This window comes from Pectinophora gossypiella, chromosome Z, assembly GCF_024362695.1.
Source record: "Pectinophora gossypiella chromosome Z, ilPecGoss1.1, whole genome shotgun sequence".
Classification (NCBI taxonomy): domain Eukaryota; kingdom Metazoa; phylum Arthropoda; class Insecta; order Lepidoptera; family Gelechiidae; genus Pectinophora; species Pectinophora gossypiella.
The window spans coordinates 7278110-7298495 of record NC_065433.1 but is presented as its reverse complement, the minus strand read 5'-3'; the positions used below and the strand labels follow the sequence as shown (position 1 = coordinate 7298495).

At 37.1% G+C, this 20386-nt stretch overlaps 1 protein-coding gene across 1 annotated transcript in view; it reads right to left on the bottom strand.

Annotated features, from left to right (window-relative positions):
• LOC126380772 (probable cationic amino acid transporter) overlaps positions 1–20386 on the bottom strand; it is a 168700-nt gene that overhangs the window by 20112 nt on the left and 128202 nt on the right. The window contains exons 10-11 of the mRNA XM_050030371.1: positions 17098–17222; positions 4062–4216 (exon numbers count right to left, since the gene is read on the bottom strand). Of these exons, the coding sequence (XP_049886328.1) occupies positions 4062–4216; positions 17098–17222 (280 nt within the window). The remainder of the gene's footprint in view (positions 1–4061; positions 4217–17097; positions 17223–20386) is intronic.

The window sequence follows — 20386 nt, the reverse complement described above, 5'->3', positions numbered from 1 at the left end:
TTTGTAAAAAAATAAAATATAACGGGCGCGTTATTTAAAGGATTGTCAGAATATTGATTACTAAAGCATTAAACGTTTATGACCACTATTTTGAACTTAATTCGATTTTTCAAAAATATAGTGTTTTCATAGATACCTACACTTTGGCGAAAAAAAGTTTTATCTGGTGATAATGGAACTATCTTTCTAAAGGCGTAATATAGTCGTCTTTTTGACACATTTTTATAAATTAAAAATAGGTTTGCGTTTGACCACTACCTCACCTGGTGATGATACACGCTTTAGAAGCTACTTTTTTTAAGAAAAGTGTGTATACAAGGAAAATACAGTGGGGTGATATCACCTCACTCGACCGGTAACATAGTACCCATATAGGTACTATGTTATCGGCCGAGTAGCACCAAGACATTGTGATCGGCATACATGCAAAGTACAACTGCCCGACTCCTGTCTTCCCTAGCAGCTACTTCAGACGTCATGCCAAAATACGAATTTCGTCACTAGATGGCAAGCTTATCTCTGGAGTGTGGTGACTATCTACGGTCAAGGTGAACCAATACCATAATTCAACCTAAACTTAGGCCGTAACGTTGAATCGAATGCAAAAACTACAGCCAACGTCATATTTATAATCAGATAGTATTAATATAGAAGTTCACCTAACAACACACAAAACAAAAACACAAAGTATTTATCTGACTAATAACTAGGTATTGGGAAAGCTCTACTTGTTGTCATTGTTAAAATGTATAAAAAAATAAACATTTTTAAAAAGTCCAATAAAAGCCAAAGTCGACATTTGGTAATATAGTAAAAAAATACGTTTCAAGTCGTTTACCAAAAGATTTGACTCATTTTGTTTCGCTAGCTGACATTTTCCCATTTGAACCAAAACGGAAAGAGAGACGAATAAAAGTCAAAATAATGGTCAAAAATGTTTTGCGCCAGATTATTAAATGTTCTAAAGGTCCTTTGTAATCCGTCGTACCGCAATTTTTACCCAAAGCACTTTATTTTTAAACAAAATAAATAAGAAATCAAGATTTTTAAAATAAACTAAAAGCCAAACTAATGATCGTACACGTTTGGCGCTATAGAAAAAAATGTTAATAGGCTTCTACTCAATACTCTCTACATGATATTTTTGCTGGTGGGCACTTTTCACATTTGAACTAAAACGTAAATTCCAATAAAAGTCAAAATAATGGTCATAGATAATTTGTTCTCATACTAAAAAATATTGACAAGCAACTATTAGACAGATTCGACGTATTTTTTTCGATGGCCGGCATTTTAACATGTTAACCAAAACGGAAAGTCCAATAAACGTCAAAATAATGGTCATAGAAGTTTGGCACCATACTAATAAATGTTCTAACGGTCCTTTGTAATACGCCTGTATCCCTTTTTTTCCCAACGGACATAATATTTTTTTATACAAAATGTATGAAAAATCGAGATTTTTAAAATCCAATTAAAGGCAAACTAATGGTCATACACGTTTGGTGTCATAGTAAAAAATGTTCAGAGCAATCTACTCGAAAGGTTCGACACATTTTTTTTCTCTGGCCGGCACTTTCAATTTTGGGCCGGCCAAAGTATGGAGAGCCGATGATCTCCTTTTTATAAGTGTTCGTTTGTGTCTTATTTATTGTGATAAAAAGGTAAAACACGCTTGTCTCATTAAAAGGTGTAATATGACACGCCATGTATGAAAAGGTAGGTACCTAAATAAATAATTTACAAGTAAACATTTTGCGATAAAACGTAAACTTCAATAAATAATAGACTAAAAAAATCTTACCTAGATCTGGGAAACCTCGCAAGATTTTATTAAAACTTCTTCCGACCCGGCCTGACTTCGAAAGAAATTGTTCGAGCTAGTGCTCCGTCGTCAATATTCCGTTTTTTTTATTTATAACACTTCATAAATTACACATAGATTGTTTTACAAACATCGCTAGACCTAAACAGGTTTGTCTCGATGCCTTCTTCTTTGGAATACGCCACGCTTTCTCATTATTATACACGTGGTAAGTAATTGATTTTTACATTGTTTCAAACCTCATCCTTATTGGACTAGGCAGGTTAGTATTCTGGGCACGTCGTAACGTCGATAATCATTTATGAGCCAAACGTGAATTCGAAAACAAATTTGAAATCATTGCCTTAATCCTGTGCTGGGATTTGAACCTGCGACCTTACAGTGAGAGTCAAGTGTTTTTCCACCTGAGCTACTACGGAACATCTTTGCATATAAGTGTATAGAAGATGGATGGATGGAAGATGGGTAGCGAAGATGGGTAGCGAAGATGGGAGCCATCGGTACGGCAATGCAGGACGGAACGGGCAAGTCACAGGGACTGTAACCTGGAACCTGACAGAGGGCAGCAGTAACTATCAGTACTATTCAGAAGCGGAGGACAGGAGTCCTAGTATGGCTTTGTAATATACTACTCTGGGCGCCATCCCACCCGCGTCAGACAGAGTACTGCGGGGCGGATGGCAAGAGGGAAACCACTGTCCTATTTTTCCCTAAAAAGGTAGCATGGAAAGTGCTACACCGACAAGAGCGTGGCTCTTAAATTGATGATGATGAATAAAATCCAGCTTTTCGCCCCTATCCGGTCTCTTATGCAGACGACGGTAAAATTGGCTCGGAAAAATATCCGGATCAATTACTTCTTAGATGAGTATATTTTATTTGTGCTTCAATGAACGTCGATAAAATATTTAGTCTGTTCTTGTTGATGTAGATAAACTTGTTATTTTAAGTTTTCTAGGTTAGGTTTGTTAGGGTGGTATTAGCAGTTATTTTGACCAAAGAGTCCGTTTGGTGGTCAATATTCTGGGGACTTGGCCTCGATGTGGTGTGCTGGAGGACATTTCCTACTTATAAATTATTATTATTATTTTAAAATTGTTTATAATATTGTGTGTTATTACAATTGTAGTTGAATGGAATGTATTTGTCTATGTAAGTATTTTTCATTTGTGGCTCATAAAACAAGTTAGTTTGTTAGGTATAATTAATAAGTATAGGTCTTACAAATAATATATTTTGTCGCGTAAATTCATTAGTTCACCGCCGATTCATAATATTCATCATAGGACTTCGTAAGAAAAGCGGTGGCCGTTTGCACGGAAAGTGGCTGTAGGTTATCTTCATAATTGTGGCCTTGCCAACCCTATTAGTGATTACGGGCGTAAGTTTAATGAGTTCATGTAGCCAAATACCTAAATCTAAAATACCTAAATCTGATGTCCTACCTAATCACAAAAGCTTTGTTACTGGAGTCTTCTGTATACCTATCGTGAAATAAACAAGTCAACGAGATTTCTCAGATCGCCAAGTGAAGTTAAGAAGTGTAGAAGTGTCTTTTTCAGAGAATCTGTGCGAATTGCGGGAAAATATTACATTGCCGGTCGTCTTTCTTTTTGTATAACCAAGCGTTCTTGACATTGTGTGAATGAAACGAAGATAGCTTGTGCCACGTCACTTGGTATAAATGCGTAAACTTTACAAAGTACTTAAGAACTTAGTGGCGCAAGAATACCTCTGGCACCAGCGGTGATGAGGTTGGTAATCTAACTGTGTACCTAATTCGTAAGACGATTGCCATATCTTTCGCGGAGCGAACCGGGGCTTAGCTACAAGACGTGCTGATGCTGATGATGATGAAGAAAATCGAAACCTTAAAGGTCCTTTACTATTCTTATGTTTTCGGCGTAAAGCCAATGTTATGAGACAATGTTTTTAGAGTAGAATCCACTCAGAGACGATTCCTGACATTGTACCGGGTGAGAGCCTTCAGTGCTCCCCATTTGTCCCGCCAAGTAGTTAAAGCCATCTGCGGCAAATCTACAATAAGTCATGACAAAAAACAAAAAGATTCCTGATATATCATTTAATATACATAGATGCAAGCGTTATGATTGTATACCTAGCTTCCATTGCAGACTCGAAGAAATACAGCAGACATATTTACTTTACTTACTTACTTACATACTTTACTATTATTATGCTGTAAGTGACCCGCACGAAATTAAATACAAATTACCGTGAATGTGGTCTCCCTCTGTCCAGTGGCAGTTCCCTCGGGCTCGACGGGGGTGCGCAGGCTCTGCGGCAGCAGTTCTATCAGGTTAGTGGAGTGTGGCTGGTACCGAAGCACCAACACACAAGTCGATACCAGCGTGTACGCCAGCAGGGTACCTAGGACAAGTATTTGCATATTATTAATTTAAATTATAAAAATGAAACGCTTCATCTTTGTGTAGAAGGTTCATAATATGGATATAAATATTAGGAACTATGCGCTGAAAATAGAAAAAAGAATAGAAATCGGACGGAGTCGCGAGCGGAAATGTTTTAAAAGTAAATGTAAATACTAATGCATTTTATAATTTAAAGTTTTAAAAGCAAATGTGTTTGGTTTTTACGAAGCCAAGGGCAACGTCTGGCTGTCTGTTTGCATGTACCCAGCTGTAAAATCCCTGAGTAGAATTGAATGTGGTTATCTCTATTACGAAGTAAGAGAGAGAACAGTTTTCTTGCGAAGTTGCCTTTATTCACCTAATTTGATTTCCTTACATTACTTACCCTATATTTACTCTACTCTGAATAGGCTTGCATGTATGAAATGATTGATGAATGTGGATGAAGTAAGAGAAGTGTGCCACGATAGAAGCAAATGGACTTCCATAGTCTCTGCTTAGCCCGGCAGGAAATAGACGTGAGTTTATGTGTGCAGCCAGAAATAACCTTTCCTTCGGCCTTCAAAGGCCTCCGTGGCCCAGTGGTTGAGCGTTGTGCTCACGATCCGGAGGTCCCGGGTTCGAAACCCGGTGGGGTCAAATCACAAAAATCACTTTGTGATCCCTAGTTTGGTTAGGACATTACAGGCTGATCACCTGATTGACCAAAAGTAAGATGATGCGTGCTTCGGAAGGCACGTTAAGTCATTGTTCTGACACCAGGTTTGATGGGGTTAGTAATCCACCCACACGATAGAAGAAGAAGACCTTTCCTTCGAAAGGTTACGGCACGCACGACTTATTTTTGATTCAACTTAAACCTAAAGAAGACTCAAGTTAATTAGCTCTTAATAACGAGAAGTCGCGCAAATATAATTGGCTTTTGAGTATTAAGGATGCAGCTCTCTTTCAACTTCAAAATCTGAGCGTGATATTAACAACGTATTCAAGAGTGACTTTTCATTGACAAAAAAATACAATGTCGATAAACTGGGAGCGAGAAATATTGTTCCCTTTGAAGCAGTGTCTGACAGGAAAGTTCAATAGTGTCACTTGTTGTTGGGGAAAGAACGACATGAGGGTGCGGCCCTAGTGAGGGCCAATTGCGAGGAGGGATCTTTAATCGGCCCAATAATGCAGGAGCCATCGGCTATAGTTTTTGCTAAGTTTTTATGTCTATGTATCTATGTCTATGAAATTAATTGAAATGAAAAGTTATTAAAATTAATTAATTAATAAAAAAAAAACTTAAAATAAATTTTTAAATAAGTATATATATTTTTTTGATTTTGTCATGGTCGCGATCTTACGAATGATAAATACTTGATAGCGATATTGATAAATGCGTCAGTTATTTAAACGACACTATTTTTATATTAGTATTATATTTTATGTTACAGTGTATATTTTACGACTACAACTAAAGAACTACTCACTCAAGATGATATTTATTTGTTCAAAAACATCTGAGCCTCCCGCCGGTTATATCTTACGCCTAAAATGGGGCGAATGTGGCCTTTCGTGACGTGTAGTTATCGATGTAATTGTATGTACACTTAATTAATATTGATAACTTACAACACTTCCTATTATTATTGTTGTAGTGTAGTAAGTTAACAACGTCCTTGTTACCTATGCCTTCCACTGCATCTTTAATTGTTTATGTAAAGGTTGTATGCAAGTATTTTTCGGATACTTTTTGTATAGTAGGTTTTTTGTGTACGCAGGGTAGGCTTTTTGTGTAGGTAGGCAAATTTCACGGACAAAGATCGATTCTATATTTATTTTTATGGAAATTCTCCAAAAGTATCGTAAGTCACATAACATTATAGACGGCGATTCGGCTCAGCGCCTAACACGTTGGTATAAATAAAAAACATATTTTTCGTTTTTTTTTCGTTGTTAAAACTAGCTCGGTGAGGTGTGGGTACTCAGTTCATCTTGATGCACCTCTGGCCCCAATTGTGATATAGGCGTGAGTTTATGTGATGTTATGTACATAAACTGCCTATATACGTCCCACTGCTGGGCACAGGCCTCCCCTCAATCAACCGGAGGGGGTATGTAGCATACTCCACCACGCTGCTCCACTGCGGGTTGGTGGAGGTGTTTATACGGGTAATAGCCGGGACCAACGGCTTAACGTGCCATCCGAAGCACGGAATCATCTTACTTTTTCGGACAATCAGGTGATTCAAGCCTGAAAAGTCCTTGCCAAACAAAGGACAGTCTCACAAAGTGATTTCGACAATGTCCCCATCGGGAATCGAACCCGGACCTCCAGATCGTGAGCCTAACGCTCTAACCACTAGACCACGGAGGCTGTTGATTTTATCGTAAATAGCTAATCGCTTTCCCGCTGGCAGAGTGCTGCCACTTACGTGATATCCACAAAAGGATTCCGTACAAAGTAGTGTGTCGTGACCCGAACATGGAAAGTTTCTTGTTACAACGCGACCTCCGCTCAGACATCTACTGTTAACTCTTTCCGTACACCAAACAGTATCATATAACTTTTTAATAACTTGCTAGCGCAACACGGAACGCTGTATAAGTATTTGGTGTCAAATTCATGGAATCGAATTTGGAACACCATGCTGGGTTTCATAACGGAGACCACTGACATTGCTCAGAAGTCTGCTTCTTAATTTGAAATGTGATAGGGCTGGCCATGTTACCCGAATGCCGGAAGCACTACGGGCAAAGAAAGACTGGGTACCGAATGTCAAAAGGTGTCGTGATCGATTGCGAGAAAGATGGCGTGACAAGTGGATGCGCACATTTGATATTTTGGAAAGAGAAAGCCCAAGATAGGTAGGAATGGAAGAAAGGGAGATAAGCATTTGCTTTGCAGTGGGATGTAGACTAGTAATAATAAACGAATATAAGCTTGAACATAAGTGCAATACATGAAAAAATGCGGAATTTCCTAGGTAACGATTTTAGTACCTGGTTGTATTCATATTGTGTGTAATAAAGGTACTATTAGGTAGGTAGGTAGGTATATTTGGAGCATTGCACTCTATGGAAGTGAAACGTGGACTATGACACAGAGAGACAGAGAGAGGTTGAAAGCGTTTGAGATGTGGTGTTGGCGAAGGATGGAGGGTATAAGCTGGACTGAATTGGTGTCAAATGAAAAAGTGCTGGAAAGAGTTGAAGAAAAGAGAACCAGATTGAAGACTATAGAGAACCGGAGAGGAAATATGATTGGCCACCTGATACGACGCGATTCATTTATAACAAACATTATAGAAGGAAAAATTGAAGGGAAGAGAGGAAGGGGTAGACCTAGGATAACATTTATGAAACAAATAAAAGAGAAGGTGCAGGTCGTGTCGTATCGGGAGGTGAAGGTTTTGGCGGGAAGAAGAGAGGAATGGTGGTTACTCCACCGACAAGAGCGTAGCTCTTAAATAGAGAGAGAAAGGTACTTCATGAGTTTCACCTAAGCATAGAACAAGGAATACTACGTTCCGAACGGACACTTTCCGCCCTGCACCAATCATAGATTTATATAACCGTCCCGCTGAAGTCCACTTTAGTTTCTAATGTAATTTAGCCTACAAGATGCCACTGCTAGGCAAAGGCCTGCCCTTCCTCTTTCCATTTTCCGCGGTCCTGTGCGTACTCCGGCCACTTTAGTTTAAATGGCCGTAAAAACGCCGTAAGCCGTAAGGAGGAAGGTAGGCCACGTGGGCTGTCTTTGTCTCGCTCGCACTTCCGCGTCAGGTGGCGCACGGCAGAACGAAATGTTTGAATGTAGTGTCCGGGGCTGTGACCTAGGTATACACGCAAAGCAAACAGACTTACAGGACCGGCCGCTGTTAGAACAGAAATGTATGTTGCGTAGCGTCGTAAGCGGCAAAGCGAAACATAATGCTGATTCTAATTAAAACTTCTTTCTATCAACTGATTCCGATTACTAAAATAGGCTTTGGCATACGATAGAAGAAGAAGCACCGTGAGTCGTTTTACCGCGTAAGAATGAGCGAGACAGACTGTCGCTCTTCCCCTTACTCCTTAGTGGCTAACGACCATTAGACTAAAGTAAGACCCAGAGGGGGTGAGGTAAATCTAGCTCGGCGCCCGATACGAATTAGTGCGGGGCGGAGAATTACCGTTCTATACGTAGTATTATTCTTTATTCTATGACAGTACAGAAGGTCCTCCAACGCTTTCTAATTAGTAAAGTTACAAGTTATCAAAAGCAGGAATGCCTTTTGATAGTATTTATTAACTTAAATTACAGAGACTATGTCTTTGACGGCCGCAATGTTGATATTTCACTTCAATACTGATTTCAGCTCCTGGAACGCAGTCTCCAGTTTCTAAGTTAACTAAGTTCAGCTGCTTCGGTTCAATATTCCAAATTTGAATCACATTTATTGGGTTGTGAATTCTACTGTTACTTTAGTAACTAATAAGGAAGTTAGGTAAGTATGTTGATAGTGTTAGGTATATACCTAATACTTATCACCTAATACTTGTGATTAGTAACTAGTATATACTAGTTACTAACATATATGACTAGAACATTGAACAAAACTAATATACCGAGTATAATTTATGTTAGGTTTTTGTGGAATCATATGATTTCGTGTTTAATTCAAATAATTTGGAAAAAAATGAAATGTTTTGATCATTTGCAATCTTCCCATTACCTACCACTACAATACAAATACATTTTATTGCACCAAACTAAAAATAAATAATTACAAAAAGTCTCCACTACTACTCACTAGTCGTCACTACTTTTGTAACTAATTGTATTTTGGTGATAAAAAAATTATTTGGATCTGAAATTCAGTATGTTTGCAGGAATGTTAATGTTTGCTTCCGTGATGGAGCGGAAGCGATTTAAAAAACCGGTCAAGTGCAAAATGGACTTGCTCACCGAAATGGTGCTGCACCAGTGAAGCCGGAACTCATAGAGCAGGTTCTGCTGTTCATGTTCCTGATTGGGATTGCATTGTTTCTAACATGATGGACCATCTGATCACCTGTTACCACACGGTTCATCATCATATCCATCAAGTACTTGTGGCTTTTATTTATGTGTGTCATAGCGTCATGATTAACGACGACATAATTGAGCCGATCTATTTGACATTGTAACCGTCTCGTGAACCTGGACGATTAGGATGTTGGCAACTTTTTGAACACGCAGGTTGTACCAATGTTTTTGGTCACTTAGAGTGTTACTATCTATACGGCCACCTTAAACGTCCCTTATTAAATTATTGGACATTCTAGATATAGCTAACTATATGTACACCTTGACAGTCACTAACTATTTGCTTCTGACTGTACTTAGTTCGGTATTTAGTTTAATACGGTAGAAACAAATAAAAGAAGGTCCTCATATACTCAAAAGCTCAAAATTTGGAAGCCGTGATTTTAGGAGGTGGTGTTCTGTTTCAAAAGCTTTATTAAAGAGAGTGTAGTGTGTTTAGAATTGCTTACCGTACCATCCGGGTACAGAACAGCCAGGATTAAGCTATTGTACACCAACACGCTTCCTTCAAACAATGAATATATATAAAACTGTGATTGAAACTGTAAGTTCTCGGCAAAAAAACGTTTGTTTAGCAGTTTTTTACCTATACAGGGTGGCCCAGAAGTTCAGGTTCAAAATGAAAAATTAGAAAGAGGGGCTCATTAGCTATCAGAAACACCCCCATGTATGTTCAGCAATTATTTACGGTTTAGGAGATATGACCCATTTTGTACCTTTTTCTAGATTTTCTACCTTACTTCAGAAATAATCATTTTGTCGCTATCCCTTTCTTAATAATTATTTTAATTTACTTCACAACTATGCCTAAGTCTGTGTACCGCACAATCAAAGATAAATCAAAGCCCCTCTTTCTAATTTTTCATTTTGAACCTGAACTTCTGGGCCACCATGTATATTACAGCAACATACTTAATACACTTAATAAATATATAAACTATTTAAAACTAGGGATTTTATTATTATTTTTACTTAGTTTTTAACTAAAGTATTCTGGTGTCAGTCTTCCTTAAGCATTGTGCACATAACATTGAGAAATGGTTGTATGAAACCATTGCATTTCACACGGCTTGTTAAGTGCATTAAATAAAAACTTGGCAATAGCTTCAATGCATCAAGTATCTTTCTTCATCAATTTGATTTCATTAAACCAATTATGTTATTTTTTAATTAATGTACTTATTGCATGTAAAACTTTTTCAATCCTTCGCGTTAATAGTCCTTACGACTGATTTAAAAAATAGGACGTTGGGTGGCTTTTAACGTAATGAATGATGTTGGCTCATGTAGAAGCAATATTCGCAATGGCGACGTACGAGCGGTCCCGATAGGCAATGTAGGCACTGAAGAATACATTAAGCTATAAAGTGCAGATCTATAGCCTCTGTAGGGGGGTGTGTGGTGACGAGGTCGGAATTAATTACTCTTGTTGGTTGATTGGCATCGATTGACGCGTCAATTTAATAACATTCATTGATATATATATATATATATATATAAACATATATATATATATTATAATATATATATATATATATATATATATATATATATATATATTCCCTGTGTGATGAACTGTGTTATGTGTAAGTATATATATATATATATATATATATATATATATATACTTACACATAACACAGTTCCTAGGAAATCTATACATTTCCTAAATAGGGTACGCAGGGACGCATTTATAATTACTTAATTATCAGACTGATTACTTTTTTTTTCTGTAGCCTAATCAATGTCCCTGGCGGAACGATGCCGAAGACAGGGAGAGTTGGAAAGAGAAGGGGGAGGCCTTTGCCCAGCAGTGGGACTGATTACTTGCCAAATGAAAATTTGATTTTATAAGAATAAAATATGAGATGATTTTGTGATACGTTAAAAGTTAATAGATAGTTGATTTTAGAAGTTTTAATTAGTAAGATAATATGCACATGTTAATATTATTATTTTACGGTTTGACTGTTACCCGATTGTCTCAATAAGTGCTATAATATTTTTTTTTATTAAAAACGTGTTTTATTACAGAAAGTACTTTATACATTTCCTAGTACAATATATTGGAATTATATACAATTCCGAGGAAATTTATACATTTCCTGGGATATCTATGCATTAAATAGTTTTTCAAACAATATTTTATACATTTCCTGAATGGTATCGGAATTGTACACATTTCCTAGGATTTGTATCAATTCCTTGATTTCATACATTTTCGGTAACATAATAATTATATACATACTAGGTACTATCCCTAGGTTAAAAATACATTATGAAATTATGATTACTAAATAAAGACCGAACTAAAGGTATCAAAAACGTTTTCTTTAAAGAAAAAAATAATAATAAGTGCGTCATTTTATCAAATTTTTCTATGACGTCACAGGTTGCTGTTTCATACAAATTCCAAAATAATTTCGTGTTTTGACGTTTAGTAAAAAGTAACTGATTTGAATAGTTGGAAACTAGTCTATTTCGTGATGATGAAGACTGACATACACCGTAGTATTACGGTTCGAATCCCTGATCGGGCTGTAAACCACTGTATTCAACTTTATCAGTGTGAAGAGTGTGAACGGCCTCCGTTGTCCAGTGGTTGAGCGTTGATCTCACGATCCGGAAGCCCCGAGTTCGAATCCTGGTGGGGACATATCACAAAAATCACTCTGTCATCCCTAGTTTGGTTAGGATATTACAGGCTGATCACCTGATTGTCCGAAAGTAAGATGATCCGTGCTTCTGAAGGCACGTTAAGCCGTTGGTCCCGGTTACTGTCGGCACCAACGGAGCCGTTGGTGCCAAAGGCCCCTGGCTCATGGCTTGATTTCGATCTGTAAACGAAAGTAACGACTAAGCAGTCGTTACATGAGCCATGTCAGGGGCCTTTGGCGGCTCAATAGTAACCCTGATACCAGGGTTGATGGGGCTGGTATTCCACCTCACAATCCACACGATAAGAAGAAGTGTGAATTCACGATAAGATAATTGGTGTCATGTGGTTTCAAAGATTTGTGCCGGGTTTATGGCAATAGGCTTGCCCTCTATTAGATGTGACTTAAACATAACAGGCAAACAGTGAGTATTTACTATACACCTCTGCTTATATTCTGGGGTATACGCGTCATGCTTTGTTGTTATGTATAAATAATTGCAATCATAAAAAAATGCCGGACATTACCACCCCCGCGTCATCATCATTACCTAACACATTCCACGATTAGCGAATCGCTTTGATTGAATGTCAAAGGATAATGAGCTCGCCAAAACTCTGCCTTTAATCTGTCCACATTCATGGGAATACAATTGCAAATTAATGCTTTGACATTTGAATAGAATTTAATTTAATTATGATGCGTTGATTACCAACTGGGTACCAGCCGCAAATTAATAACTAGAATATCGTTTTGAAATAAGTAATTGAAATGTTTCGGGAAACCGTGAAGATGTGACAACATTCAATTTCCGTTCAATTAGGGTCAACCAAAGGTACTGAGTACCTATCAGGTATGTGACATTCACGTTCGCACAGCGGAATATGCAGTCGTTTGCGGTAAATAATCTCGTCGGTGTTCCACTTAATATCGAAATATACAAATACAAAAAAATACAAAATACAAAAATATTTATTCAAAAGAGACGGTATAACAATGCTTATTACACTGCGATATCCACACTAGGCATGCCTGTGTCGTGGGTATGATCTTCAGAAAAACTGTTTACTAGGACTATACCTGTCACAGAACTAATATGTTCCAATTTATTGAATATAACCGGAGGGGTTATGGAGCATATTCCACCACGCTGCTGCGGGTTGGTGGAGACCCCTAGGGGAGGCCTGTGCCCAGCAGTGGGACGTATATAGGCTGTTTATGTATGTTGTTATTGAATACCTTTTCTTCTGACGTGACTTATTGTAGATTTGCCACAGATGGCATTAACTACTTGGCCGAACAAATGGCGAGCGCTGAAGGCTTTCACTCGGCTGAAGGCTCTCACCCGGGAATACCCGTTTTACTATCCAATTTAAAAAAAAATCCACTTTAAATTTGGGTACGAGGAGGAGCGCTGTCTGAGCTTTGTCACTTTCTCACAGACTCGTAAGTACTTACGGAAAGTTTTAACAGAGTGAATTTTGCAAAAAAAGAATGGCTGAATTTAATTCACGTACTATGTTCCTTTCCTACTTCAATGGGTTTTGATGAGTTTAATATCTATTTAACTCTACTATTAATATTTATTAAAATAATAGTTATAAAAGGTGGGTATACTCTAAAAGACAAGACGAGAAGGTGAGACGGCACAGTGTATAAATAAAAATACGCATATACATACGACTAGTGACTACGTATATAGTACGTATGTATATGTATACATACGTACGAATGTATACGTATGTACGTATGTAATGTGTACGTTTGTATACATATACGAATATATACAAAAACACACGCATGTCACACAATAATTAAACATACATATTCCACACTACAATTATTATAATATTATATGAATATATAAATAATATACTTACATAATAAATTATATATCATGTGATGTGATGGATAATGCTCTTTATTTACGCTAGTTATAAATTCTAAAAGCTTTTAAGTAGCTTCTAAATGCTAACAAGATTTTTTGAATAAATTACAAAGTTGAAACTGCCTATTGATTTGAGTGAAAACTGAATTCTTTCGAATTTGATATCCAACAAAATATACGTTTTATTTTGCACATGTAGTTTTATTGTGCATTTAGCTCTATGGATGGGCAACTAATAGAGGGCAACTTCACTTCACGCGGGATTTTTTTTTGGTTTGGTTTTCCCCGAAGGGTGGCCTTACCCTAAAGGGAACTATGCCCATACAGCCATGTCTTACGTATTTTTTTTTCTTGATGATTAATGAAATGATGAAATTTGATGATGATGAAACCTAAGCCCCCACCCTCGGAGTAGACTCCTACTCCGAACCCCAAACGAATTAACTCAAAAGTCCGCATAAACTTTCGAGTTATGAAGCGGCTTCTTGCCACGCAGCGAAAATAGGCAGATACACTTTGTTTATTGAATACTCCAATATAATAACACTCGCGAATGTCTTCCGACTAACTTAATGCGATCATTAACCACAAAACACCACTTCGTATTAATTATTTACATTATTCAATGAAGAAAGCAACTGTCCCGTTCCCGTTCCCGCCAAAAAGCCCTTCACGCGGGACTTTAATACAATGTTTTTTTTATTTTATTGGCCGTTTACAAAAATATTTTTGTAATAAGTTCTAGTACAAAATTCGAAAGTGTGCATAAGTTGTTTGAATTTAAAACTGCATAGGTATCGAAGCCTTAGAGGGAATAACAACCCCGTAAGCGCCTATTTGAAATATCACATTCTAGGATGTAATTTTTGTTAACAAAACCAAACGATAGGCACATTAGTTTCGATCTAAGTAAAATTGATGGTCTCAATGTTTACCCGGATTGAAATTAATTAAAAGGAATCGAAATTGTTGTGAAAGAAAAGCATTTTTCAAAAAAGGTGTTTACGTTTTTCTTTTTGGAATTGACAACATTTCATTTTTACTAAGGTGCCTTAAATCGAAAACCATTTCGAGATATTTCTATGATTTACACAAAACACATTTTTTCAGATTTTTTAATTCAGTAATAATAGAAATATATTGAAAAATCCACGAGGTCAGAAGAGGAAGGCATAATAAGTTCAGACCTTTACATAAAAATTATAAAAAAAGTAAATGTCACACATAACATGACACTTTGTTTGCGACTTGTTTTAAATACGCATGCAAAGATACCTACATTACATTATACTGCCTTCATTCTATCAATGGCAGAATCCAATTTTCAAAAAATATGTTTTGTAACTTCTAGTGGAAAAATCTTGAAAAGAAAAAATACGTGTCTTCTATTTAAACAAGTACTTTCGAAATAGCACAAAAAAACTACGGCTTAAAAATTTGAAATGTTGTCAATTGCTTTAGTGTGGCCTTATAACCCCCTTCTTGGGAGAATTCACAATTTTAGCAAAATACTTAAATTATGTTCATATAGGTAAAAGAGATTAAACAAATTAATGCCACAAAAGGCTAGGCATTTAATTAACATAAAACAGACGGGCTTATAATGAGTTTTTAACATACGGATTACCATGTTCTGGCAAATAAACGCATCTGTATATGTATGCTGGCTCTGGTTGTTGGCTGTAAGTGAATTATTACCTACATTAAGTCAATTTCAATTGATAAGGGTTACTTAGTGGCTTGTTACTGTAAAACGATTATTATAAAGCATTCTCAATAATGTTGACTACTCTCTTTCTTTTTTTTCTCTTCTCCACTCAAACAAAATCCGCAATGCCAGATTTTAAAATTCCGTCGAACAAATGTTTAATTTAATTTTCTTCTGAAAAAAAAAGGGTTTCAGTATAATAAGGTTTCGTGCAATTAAGTGTGGAGCCGTAAAAAATAAATTACAGACCAGACTTGAGTTTTATATCTAGGTTAACAAAGAATTTTATTCACTGTCAGAGAGCACTTCGCGAAAGAAAGCCAATTCTGTAAATAGTGCTCGGTTATTTACTTCTTTTAATTTTCTATGAACAGGTGTTTACTGCGAAATTGGAAATGACAGCCCTGGTTGCAGCTCTATTAAAAGGTGAGGGTTTAAAAGTAACGCTCGCCCTCTTTCTATACTTTAATGTGAAATGTGAAAACCAAATGAAAACTCTAACTCGGCTGACAAGCTTTGTAAATTCCTTGACTGAATTCAGACCACGATACGACGTTCGTCGTCTGAATTTTTATAAAATGTTCCTTTTGAAACGTAATTTTTTTGCCTTCTTGACAGGACGTAAGCTAGGTTTAGTGCACTTTAAAACGAAATATTTCGATTTTAGCAGCTTGGTTCTCTGTTAATAGTTAATATTTCAATATCGCGAAGTATTTAAAGCTTGCAAGCGCCGAATTTAATTTCACACCTCGATGCCGCATGAAATGATAAAATAGTTTTTAAACGAACATGTCCATGTTCCCGTTCCGTTTAAAACTTTAATAACAAAATATGGCCGTTAATAAAGGGAAAGTTATTACAGACAATACTTTACATCTTGCGTTCAAAGTAGAAATAATGTGTTAACAAGGTCGTGAAGCTAATGAATTCATTAGGCGCCAGTGTGGGCGGGCTAACGGATAATGTTTCCTCGTAGTTCGTAAGCTGAGTGGAAAATTGTATTGGTAAAACATTCGTTAGCTTCCTATAAAATTGACCAATCAACTCACCAACCAGCCAACACCCCAACCAACCTCACCAACCAACTAAACACGTAATGAAAGTAAGAGCACTTTTATGAATTTACTGAAAAAATGAACTAATAAGGAGCAATGAAAATGCTAGAAAACGTAGCACGGGGTGTACACCCCGGTTATTATTATTATTGCGTACGGCAGACAAAAATAAATATCCTGCGTGGATCATATATCCAACTTAAGCTCCCCTAACCAAGTCTCTGCCGCATCCGTCACACAATGCAGCTCGGCTATACCACCTGGGAACCGGTGCAGAGGGCACTCGTTCACTATACCCGGTCTTTTCATATAAAACGCCTCGTTATACACAGACACCACACATTGACATTATTATTAGTGTGTGACGTCTGAGGGTAATACGATTAAAGACTAAAGTAAGACCAAGGCGGGTGAGGTAAACCTAGCTCAGCCGCTGGTGCGGGACGAAGAGTTGCCGTTCTATACGTAGTATTATTCCTTATTCTATGAAAGTGCTTAAAGTATAGTGCACGTACCGATGCTCATCATCTCAACGAGGACCTCGAGCTGGATGAGCAGCGCGACCACAGCCGCCGCCGCGCCGCCCACGATCGTCGCAAGCGCAGGCGTGCCCGACGACTCCGACACTCCTGCCAGTTGCCTGCAAACAGTAGCCTATATAACAACCTAGTCAAATGACATTCAAATTTTTCAGGGAACACTTAGTTGTGACGTCATCAATAAATGTGGTCAAATATTTAGTCGTATTTATTGTTACGTAACTCTAAAAATGCGATTGTTTTTTTATCATAGACTGGCTTCTATTTCTAAATTAGAATTGTAGTTTTTTCCCACATGGGATTAAGGTCGATTTTTTCCTCTCGGTTTTGTATCAGGTAGTCTATGCATTGTTTTGGCGAACTCATTTCTTTATGCTATTTGAAACGGAACAGATTCTATTAATTTTCTGCTGTAGAGCTATTTCGTGCATGAAAGCGAGCCCGTATGTTGCAATACTACAATGCACGGACATGGAGTTATTCGATATTCAATTTTTGACCTGATTCTGCGCTCTCCATGAGAATGAACTGCTATGAATAATTAGAAACACACGTGACCAGGGCAGTTTACGCAAAATGCAAACAATTATGAAAATCGACTATGATAAAAATAAAAAAGCAATCCCATAAACTTATTTATTGTGTTTTCTTTCTGTTGTTGACTAAGGCCCCTGGCATTACCTATATCAAAAAAAAGTTAGACTCTACTTATGTAATTGCATTATTTAATTCAAAGCTTTGTATAACAACTGTCCATTTTCCTGTTGGAAATCGTGTGATGCTCTGTCGCGGGGCCATTACCTCCAATTCAGTTGAAGACGATAGTTTAATGTACGTACGACGTACATAGTGTACGTGAAAATGTCTTATGCGTGCGTACTACAGAGAGCATACTCCCCGGTGGAGCCACTCAGTTTGCATAATTCGAGATTTTTTCTTTTTTTATAGCACGTACGCACAAAATCTTTTCACGTACGGTCACGAGCATTAATAATGTATACACTTTGGTACCATATCACATTAACTTTTTTGACAAATTGAACTGTAAGTCTCACTAAATGTCAAATATGTTAGTGCGACGAAGTCCTAAAGTGGGTACATTATATTGCTCATGACTGTACACTATGTACGTGGTACGTACAATCAAAGAGCAAAAGTGCAGTCACTGAGCCCAGCGAATTATTCGTAAACAGTGGTGAAATTATGAACCAATAGTTGTCATCATTATAAAATGTATGTTTTTGTAGGTGTTTTTGGTCTATTACAGAAACGACATGTAAGCAGGAGGTCTTAGGTGCAACCAGTTAATTTATTACTTTGCAAGAAACTGATTGGAATTTTGCATCTTATCGTGCATTAAACTATATCGTCTTCAAATGCATTGGAGGTGGTGGCCCCGCGACAGAGCATCATATCGTAAGTTAGGTATCTGTCTTAGTTATTGGAGGTCATTTTAATAATATATGTAAGTAGATATATCGCCCTGAATGACAAAGGTGGTTTTCACGGGCTGTGTAAGCTATAAATAATTCATTTCACGTTACACACAGCTCGACTGAAATAAAAGAACGTTCGATGACAATACGTCCAAATTAAAACTCAACGTAGAGCCCCGATGTCATCGGGGTGCGTCAGAAATTAATCCCGTTTATAAGTAAAAAAGTATGACGTTCTGTTCACTAATCTGATCCACTCTTAGGTTTGTTTTTCTCCGGTATAAAGTATCACGCTTGAGTTTTTAAACGAATGTTTTTTTATTAGCAAAACGAGCAAGTATAGCTAATCGAATCAACATAAGCTCACGACTGTATCCCAATTGGCCTAGTGTACCTCTGACAGTCGTCAAGAGAAACTAAGTACCCATACTTCACCGAGCTTTCTGTTAGACCAACGTGGTAAGCCGTCTATGGCCGCGCTAATTAAGTTAGTGAAAACTGCACTTAAGATAAATTATAATTCATTGGTGCAAGTTCGGTACCGGGAAGAACGAGCGCTCCCTGTTTGAGAAGCGTGCAGGTGTACAGGATCACAGGATAGTGACTATTTTAACCTAAGCTGAGTAAACTAATGGACCCATAAAAAAACCTTAGTGCTTATGTGAAAGTTACAGCTCGATGTTTGAATTGCATATCGATGTCGTGAGTTGATTTATTTTTATAAATATCCAGAGCAAAAATTTTACGAATTGGTAGATTTTTGGAACGAAATCAACTAGCGGCAGACTGTTTCGGTAACAAGTAGAATTATTATTGATAACTTAAAAACAGTAACAAATCACTTTCTATTTTTAATGTTAACAATTTTGTTTCTATTTAGATTTATATTTAAATTGTTCTAGAAGGATTTTAGATATTTTGATTTTTATAAGTACTTACTTAAGATTATTGTGCATAAACTATTCAGCAGCCTATATACGTCCCACTGCTGGGTACAGGCCCCTCAATTAACCGGAGGGGGTATGGAGCATACGCACGCTGCTCTACTGTAGGTTGGTGGTGGTGTTTTTACGGCTAGTAACCGGGACAGACGGCTTAACGTGTTCACCGAAGCACGGAATCATGTTACTTTTCCGGATAGTCGGGTGATTCAAGCCTGCAAATTAAGTATAAATACCTAATTCGTATAATGATTGGTTTCTGGTTTCCCTAGATACTATAGACTGAACCTTTGGCAACTGACGCAAAGCTAATGCGTGAAGTGTAACGTTTTCTTTAGTTTTAATTTGTGAATCTTGAATTTAATATTATAATTTAACGCTTCAAATAACCGGAAAATACTTCATAATAACGGTTTGGTATCAGTTAGTATGTACGTCGTTTGATAAACTCATTCGCAGATAATAAACGTAAAGCAACTTCATTCGCAATATTGGATAAACAGAGGGTTGTAAAGCTTACCTTTGCACAATCTCATTCCCTTTGATAAAAGTCACCATCTAGGGCCATATTAAAACACTGAGCGGTTCTTTTCGATTCTATTTTTATCTCGACAAACAAATAAACGTTGCTATGAAACTAGGGTTCTGCCTTTTTCTCTTTCGTTTGTATCATGAAGTTAAGCTTTGATAAACTCGGCTTAAATGAAATATTGTTTAACTATTTGCTCGTTCCAAGGAAACTCTTGTGGACTCTAGGATTTTTGCTCTTCAAACTAATTTTAACACAGGTACCCCTGTGAGTATGACAAGTTGCGAGAAATGTTAGTACCTATAGAGGCAAGTAATAACTTTTTTAAAGCGTTTTTACGTTGTACTCTGAAATGAGGG